Here is an 8219-nt window from a genome sequence, read left to right as displayed (position 1 = left end):
TTCCAGATCAATGTAAATATTTTATTAAGGTTTTGAAATATGGGTTATGATGCAATACTATAGATTGTTATAGCTGTCAACACATTGTGAATATTTCCGTTTCATGGGAAGTAAACGGTTGAATGCAGCCCTTGAAACTGAATTAATTGAAATACTTTTAATGTGGCAAACCAACTGTCACAACATGCAGATGTTTATTATAAATTTAAACATGAAACTACATTTACAAGCAATGTGACACATCTGTCTGATTGTTACAGAATCATCTGTAATAGCATGTTACAGAAATAGGATAGGGAAAAGTATTGTGAATAAAAAAATGAAAAAGGAACAGCACTTATACATTAGTAAACGTTGAATCTGTGGTTGGCGTTTGTCTGGCTGTTAAAAGTCTTTGCCTGCCGCCACAGAAGTAGGTAACCATGGTTTCCTGCTGGGATTGGCCACGTCTCGTCGTAGTTAATGTTTTAGAAAAAACGAGTCCATAAATGTCTGACAGAGAAACGACTCAGTGGAAGAGGATATTCTTATGCTTTGTGTTGGGGACCTGTTCCCGGCTCTTCAGCCGCCTCACGGCCTCCCTCATGTGCTTGGGCTGCAGGGGGGGCGTGTCGCCCCACTTCTCACAAACATCCAGGGCTGGGAGGAGAGGGGAGAAGAAAAGGAATCACTACAGAGTTTGTACATCAGAATTCATAATGGGATTTTTTTTTGCTGATACTCCATATTGAAAGAGCTAAAATCCTAAATCCATGTAAGTATATTGTTACCTAGATTAATGAAAACATTGCTTTGCTTCGTCTCACATGAGAAATGCTGTGGCAGTTTCAAACTCAACAATGTCTCCACATGGCCCATAATGCAAATCATCTTATGAATTACTAAACAATGACCAAAAAAAACATGGAATACCAACATAATTACTAACATCCAATGCTCCTATGTGGTCACTGCGATGTGATGTCTTGATGTAAAAGCCCTATTATGCATCGACTATCATTAGCAAACTTATGTTTAAAATGAAGACGACTGCAATGAACCCTTTTTAATGTATGCCACTCACCTTCCTCCACTATTTCTCCTGCAAAGACCTTGGAAATTCCAGACATGGCGATCACAACATTCTGAGACACTGAGGATCCTGTTATGGACTGGATTAACTAAGAAACAAAAAAAAAAAACGGTACAAAAATTGATAATAAATGAACGACAGGCATGCGTGTATCTTTGAGAACGGGTAAGGATGAACCCCCTCACCCTCTTGATGGCGGCCTTGGGGAAGGCTGAGCGTCTGTACATCTCATAACGGTTCAGCTGCTCCTCAGAGAAGGAGGACACCAGGACTCTGTCAAGAAAAACAGCACCGCAGGGCAGCACGTGAAAAAGGGATTCCTGGGATCACACAGAGGTCATTTGATCTGATATTTAGATGTGGGGAATCTCAAGCTTACTGCATCTTCTGAATTTCATCCTCATCCACTTTCTGGCACTTTCTTTCCTTCTTCTTCTCCGGTTCTACTTTCAGTCTTTTGCTGTTGGGCTCGCCCGACGTTCCTTCCTCTTCGTCATCTCCTAGTGCAGATTCCTTTTAAAAAGGAAACATGGTGGACATTGAGTACGATAAACCTAATATCGAAAGAGACCAGAGGAAATTAATCTGCTGTATCACGACTTTTGAAAGGTTATTACACAGGAACCTTTCCTGTACACATTAAGGAAGTACCCCTTAATACAAGCTCAACAATGTTCAAGTCTCATCCGTGTGTCATTCATTAAGAGCATGTTTTCCGCACAGTGGCTCACATTTTTCTCCTCTTTTGGCTTCAATTGCCCTGAAGAGTCTTTGGTTTCATTGCTGCCACTTCCTGAGGTAGAGGCGCGTTCTGTGTCCTCCGGTCTGCTCTGTTCATCTTTGCCTGAAGACGTTGCCTTGGGGAGCTCTGGTTTGATCCTCGCTGGGTCTGCCATTCTCTGCACAAATATGAATGGGAAAATGTTGCCATACATGAACCTGATTTAGTTGAAAAAAATCTGTTGATTTATATCCAGAAATCTTCCCGGTTCCCCACAAGGATCTGGTATCCATTAAGAGATGACACAGAACCCACAAATTATCAAACAAAAGTACTTCCAACTTCGAAGTTCCTATGACCCTGATCATGTAGCCTCCATGAAACTACTAGTTGTTGGGGTCCTTAGTGTGTATCTAAAAAAAAACGGTTGTTGACAACTTTCCTTTATCAACTACATTTGATTGAAGCCTGTACACAACCCCTATGGCCAATCAAATACTTTCCCCCAGCTAATAAATATAAACCAAATTAAGTAAGTGCAGTAAGTAATCAATGCAAACAGTACAATTAACAATCAATACCATTCCTTTCTGTATGTTGCTTTTACTATGACAGGCCACATGCAACTCTGTCCAGGACGAGTGCTAAATCCTGCAGCCAGAGATTCTGGCCACTGCCACCAAAACAGAGAATCATTCTCCCCAATTACACATTCAAACTTCTACACACTTGTGAAGTCCTTTGAGGCTATTCATTAACTGATAATAATCTCCTATCTCTGACTAACTTTTCAGAATGGATTGTTTGGTCAGAGATAAGTTGCCATGCCTTTTATGATATTGTGTGTGTGTGAGATTTGTAACAGTTGACCTATACGATGTGATTTTAGCTGATCTGCTGTTTTATCAAACGGTATCTGTGGTGGGAATTCCGGAACCATGTCACTCACAATTGTCTAAACTGACCAAACTAGGTAGAATAAAGAGTCATCCAAACTTATAAAAATGATGGTCTTATATTTGGGTAATAACTGTACAATAACATACAACATTCATACAACAAAAAAATAAAACATAACATACAATAATCCAATGGATGGGAAATCATTCTGCGTCCCTCCAGAGAGGTCCGCAAGCTGAAGTCCCCTGCATGGGAAATCAACCTGTGTCGCTCCAAGAGCTGCGCAAGTTGAAGTCCGATGCATTGACAAAAGCGAGGACTTCTTATACAGTGGCATAGGTCTCAGAAATGCTGACAACAGCTCTGCTCCACACATGATGTGTGATGGAAAAATCCTTCATGTGGTTTCCCCTTCATCATGTAAGCTCCTTCTCCTATTCCTTGCACTGTCTAGCCACTCTACTTGTTCCTGGCGTTATCTAACGTTAACCTCTGTGCCTGGGGTATACCCGGTCACGAGGGAGCAGGGATCCCCTTATGCATTCTTCTCCTTGATGAGAATACAGGAAACTCTGTCCTTTAAGTGAACATTATTTGATTTGATCATTGACAATTGTAATGTGGGGTCTCATAGTGGTGACTTCTCAGATAGACCCTTTGACCCTTGACCACTCCAAGGGTGTCAGCGAAAAGGCATAATCAACAAATGGCAGTTACAGAAACAGAATGTGAAAACATAATTTTCCCTTTACATATCCTAATAACCTTTCCAGTATTACGTATTTTGTACCTTCGATTAAAATACAATGTGTGATATTAATATAGTGCTGTTTTGATTCGTTCACCACAGAACACGATTTTTGTATTTTTCCTTTAATGCATTCATGCATATATACGTAGAATGTTGTTCTAGAAAAGATGTGCAACACTTGCAACTAGAACAATGTCAACAACAACAACAACGATGCATGTACTACTTCGCCTCTGAAGCTAACAGCTCTCTCCATAGTCTCTCCATCTTTCCAACGTACGTTAAATAACTACTATTAAAAAACATCATAGAAATTTATTTCATACCAGATCCCAGGCAATTTCTTCATGCAGATGTACTGTAGCTGGTTACTGTTAAGGATATTGTGATACTTAAAGCCTCTAGCTAGGTGCAGTGTGGTTGCGGATTGAAACAGACACACTTCCGGTTCCTTGTAGCAACTTTATTGTCCATATAGGTTAGGACAATTTTAACAATGTCCTTCGATTCGATATTGTAGTATTAATTTAAACTCAATATATAAATAAAGTCGAATACTTAAATTCAATAGCCATACGCCTGCATCGTATAGCTATATAATTATGTTTAGACATAATAAAAAAAACGGCATTATTATTTAATGTTATTTTCCTGGGATGTCAACATGAGAGGGGACACAATAATATAAACAGTGTGGTTCTTGTATATGCATATCACTCGAGATCTCACAAAACACTACAAATGTGTTCAACTGAATTAACTAAATAAAACTGCCGGTCAACGCGCTGGATGAGCACACGGTGCGGCCGGTTGGCCGCCCTCCGTCCCGGTCGCAAATTTGGTCTGGAGGAGATCCCGAGTGTCCCGGCCAGTGTTGCCAGATTGGGCGGGACATCTTTCCCAATCTGGCAACACTGGTTCCGGCACCATCTTGCTTACGCCCATCCGATTCTTTTGGAAAACAGTTCGGGCGTGAGGGGCTGGGAGTTGTAACTATCACGCCTTTGATCACGCAGAGAGAGGGGTAGTTTCAAGGAAGTGACGGACTGCACTCGGGGGGGGGGGACTGGTCAAAGGAAGTTTCCTTAGCGGTGCTGAACGAAACTTTCCCCTGAGCGCCAACTGTGGACCCGGGTCTTCGGGAGAGCAGCGCCGCTCGGATAGAAACAGCCCAGCAGCCGGGAAAAGGACTCCCGTTTCTTTTGCTTCTGCGAGGGAAAGTTCGGATCAGTATTGGGAAGGGATCGCAAAGGAATTTTACTCCCCTTTTCCTCCCCCGATCCTCCCGATTCCCGTTTCGATCCGTGATGGGGAAGGAGCAGGAACTCCTTGAGGCGGCGCGCACCGGGAATCTCGCCTCCGTGGAGAAGCTTTTATCTGGGAAACGACAATCGGCCGGGACTGGCAGTGGCTTATCGGGCACTGGTGGAAGTGGGAACAGCAGTGGTCACAGTGCCGCCTCGCACCCGCTCTCCAGTTTACTCAGGTAAGAGGGAGAACCAGATGCATGGGAGAAGGCGACCCCAGGCCAGCGCAGACAGTTGTAGCCAGCACTGGTTTTACCTGATCTAATGTGCTCATCTGAAGCGAGTGATCCATGAAATGTGGGTTTTTTAAGTCACTGTTTATCATTCCACGTAAACAGCCTTATAGTATACGGGCGGGGAACTGCATCTAATTGTAACAACAGTGTAAATGCTACCGCATACACAGGCATTGCAATGCTTCTTTGTTAGCTTCCATCCCTCACCAGTCCTACTGTTTTATGCCTACTCACCATCCATTCAAACGCCGCTGTTTTTTATTGGGTTATTTTTCTTTAAACGTCCACGCTCTGATTTTGACCTGGTATTAATAATTCATGGGTGCATCGGCTGATAACATTTTCAGAGTGTGCGGTGGGCTTCCGTGTGTTGGTCTTGGTCGGATTAAACGTAATCTTGAAACCCATTGACATGATGCATCCACAGCAACTTCACAACATGTTATGCTGCGGTCTGTTTCAGCACTGGTAAATGTGGAAGTCGTACCATTTTGAGATGGTTCTTTTTAAATGATATTTATTCTTGCAAAGTTAGGATATGTGCACACTAGGCTACATGACGAAGATCCTTTCCCACTGTGTGTGTGTTCAAGGTGCTGCTCATTCCTGTCACCAACCGAGGGTGCAGTGTGGAATACTCTTGCACTTGCACTGGTATTCTAGGTCAATATTTCAGGTGTAGTCATATGCAATGTACGTGTATAGGTGTAATCACCATCTGTGTGACTTTGGTTACCAGATTCTTTTTGCACTACTTTCCATTGGGATGGGATGGGATGGGGGGGGGGGGGGGGGGGGGGGCTAGAGGGATGGATAGACCTACATGGTACACACAATAACGTAGTCCAAGTCAGTGCTTATGTGTGTGGTTTAGGAATGCTCATCTATGTATATTTATTCGTCTACTTATATTTAATTATATGCACATTCAATGCTTTTAGTCTCTCAACTCATCTTTGGCTTTTCAAACCCTTTGTGGCAATAACACATGAGCAGTTTCCTTTACACCCTGCTTGTAATGCCATGCCATGTCATGTGCAGTTACAATGGATGTCCATCAAAACCCACTGACATCCCCTTCTGCTTTTCTCCTTCGTATGGAAGTGCCCGTTTGCTGTACTAGGTGATGTATTATTGCTTTACTCATAGCAGACAGTACGATGTTCTTAAGATAATTACATCAAACCCGCATAATCGGAAATCCAATTCCGTAGGGAGTTGATGGCATACAGTCAAGCTCACCGTCTGGTAGAGCTGTGGGCTCACGGAGAAGTCTGCCGTCTGTGACAGCAGTGGTCTTGGAGCATAATTAGGGAGAGCGTCCTTAAAGAAATAAGCTGTTAATTGGTGCACTTTGTCTACTTTACGGTTGAACATGGAGGTCTATAAGGACAGTCTCTAGCTGCCAGGCTCCGTTTGAGACAATGCAGTGTTATTGACCACAGAATGGCCCAGGCAGCTATTGCTTTGGACCTTTGATTTAGCATGTTCAATCGAAATGCCACTTCACTTATTGACCTCTGTCTCTATTCATTCTTTCTCTCTCCTCAGACCACGCTAGTCTGAAACTAGTTTATGGTGGAGCGAACATCTTTAATCCTATTAGAGCAGATTGGATCAGACGGTTTCCACAAGCAAATTTCAGTTCCTCCTGTTTTTGCTTAGATGATTGCTAGCATAAGTAATAATGTGCATGTGGTATAGATCACAACTGTGATTCTAGTTGCTTTTCATTACCGGATGGGAAAAGGTTGAACTCACAATCTAAAATTGTATCTGGCTTTGGGTTGTGTGTTGTGGTTACTAACAGCGGACCTGGACTGGCAGCAGGACATGAAGGTCTTTCAAAACATTATTGAACGACTTCTTTACAGAATAGGAGCAGACCCCTGGAGACACACGTGATCTAAGTGTTATGGAGTAAACACCGTCATATTTATGTTGAAAAGCAGTGCTACGGAGACTGGGCTAGCTTGTTGGCGTTCCTAGTGAGGAATGGGGTGCATGTCAAGACTTGCGTTGTCTTTAGGAACACAGGCAGTCTAACAGCTTGGCCCCGTGGAATGCCTGCCTGCCCGCCCATGGAGGCGGCGTTATGGCGTCCCGGTCGCTGTCAACGGACGCACTAACCTCCAGCATATTTAATACTGGGACTCCAAACATTTGTTCCTTAGGATTCCAACCAGAGATAACTGCCTGCCATAAGGCATGGCAGGGATAGGCAGGGAGAGTGCCATAGTCTTGACTTCCAATCGATCAGTGCAGGAAGTGGTTCACTGTTGCAGTAATTTACTTTGGTGGTACGTTGTTTTTTTTTAATCAATAACGGCTCATTTCTTGATATGAAATGAATAGTAGTCTCATATTTTCTCTTCAGTAATGGATTGGAATAGTCAAACAAAAAACACTTTAGATATAAGTCCCAATCGGTGAAACACATAACACACAAACCTATGGTCCCAAAACTGTTTATTTGGTGAAAATACAAGACACTTGATGTTCATTGTGACAAATGGACACAGACAAAGAATTTTCCTCCACAAAAATCTTCCTAACAGCATGTTTGCACTTAAGCCTTTTTCCCAAGCTGAAGGAAGGGCCCATAGGGAAGGCTCATAGGAAGGGCCCATAGGAAGGAGCTCCTCTCTGGTTCTCTACTGGGCCTCAGACCGTCCAAACCCGACCAGCTGCTGGGGCTGGAGGTAGCACAAGGCCATAGCGAGGGAAAGCTGCCCTGTCCCACTGAGGAGGGAAATGAACAGAGGAATGTGTAGAGTTCTGGACAAACACTAAGAGCTTAGCCAGATGAAGAGTTGTCCCCCCCCCCCCCCCCCATTGGATTCCCAGCACTGGCTTTTGTCCAGAAGCGTGTAATGAGTAGCTTTTCATATTCCTATCAGTCCTCAAACACCCCTGCAGTGTGTTACCATGGATCTTTTTGTTCAAGGTTTGAAACCTCAATTAAGGGGAGGGGAGCCCATCATCAAAGGGCTCATCTAGACGGAAGAGCATTTTTGACACATTTATTAATTGAGATGTTCCATAATCCTTTTGGTTTTGGATTAATGTTTCTTAATCATTGCTAGAATTGAATACAAATTGAATACAGTGTCATGCGCCGTCCATATTGTTAATACGTATAATAACATATTCATTGTCCTAAATAAACAAAATGCCTATAATATGTATCACCACATTTTCTACCAATTTCCACAGTTTGTGTTTTGCACAT

General features: G+C 42.9%; 2 protein-coding genes across 2 annotated transcripts in view; one reads left to right on the top strand and one right to left on the bottom strand.

Moving 5' to 3' along the window:
- Positions 1–116: 116 nt before the first annotated feature.
- Positions 117–3878, bottom strand: taf11 (TAF11 RNA polymerase II, TATA box binding protein (TBP)-associated factor). The gene is made up of 6 exons (XM_084479217.1): positions 3771–3878; positions 1804–1971; positions 1452–1585; positions 1258–1345; positions 1064–1160; positions 117–639 (listed from the first exon to the last, which is right to left on the bottom strand). The coding sequence occupies exons 2-6, from the start codon at positions 1966–1968 to the stop codon at positions 509–511; spliced, it is 615 nt and encodes a 204-aa protein (XP_084335343.1). The 5' UTR covers positions 1969–1971; positions 3771–3878; the 3' UTR covers positions 117–508.
- Positions 3879–4519: 641 nt separating this feature from the next.
- Positions 4520–8219, top strand: part of anks1aa (ankyrin repeat and sterile alpha motif domain containing 1Aa) — a 64322-nt gene continuing 60622 nt past the window's right edge. Inside the window, 1 exon segment of the mRNA XM_084480038.1 lies at positions 4520–4930. Within this exon segment, the coding sequence (XP_084336164.1) occupies positions 4752–4930 (179 nt within the window). The 5' untranslated portion in view covers positions 4520–4751.

Source organism: Micromesistius poutassou (assembly GCF_964030765.1).
Source record: "Micromesistius poutassou genome assembly, chromosome: 15".
Lineage (NCBI taxonomy): Eukaryota > Metazoa > Chordata > Actinopteri > Gadiformes > Gadidae > Micromesistius > Micromesistius poutassou.
The sequence above is the reverse complement of the archived record's forward strand: the minus strand, read 5'-3'. Positions and strand labels throughout refer to the sequence as shown.

Coding starts and splice junctions, on each gene's coding strand:
- taf11 (XM_084479217.1), bottom strand. CDS start 1,968: ATGGCAGACCCAGCGAGGATCAAACCAGAGCTCCCCAAGGCAACGTCT. Junction 1,161..1,257: donor CCAAGGCCGCCATCAAGAGG/GTGAGGGGGTTC, acceptor TTTGTTTCTTAG/TTAATCCAGTCCATAACAGG. Junction 640..1,063: donor AGGAGAAATAGTGGAGGAAG/GTGAGTGGCATA, acceptor CTCTCCTCCCAG/CCCTGGATGTTTGTGAGAAG.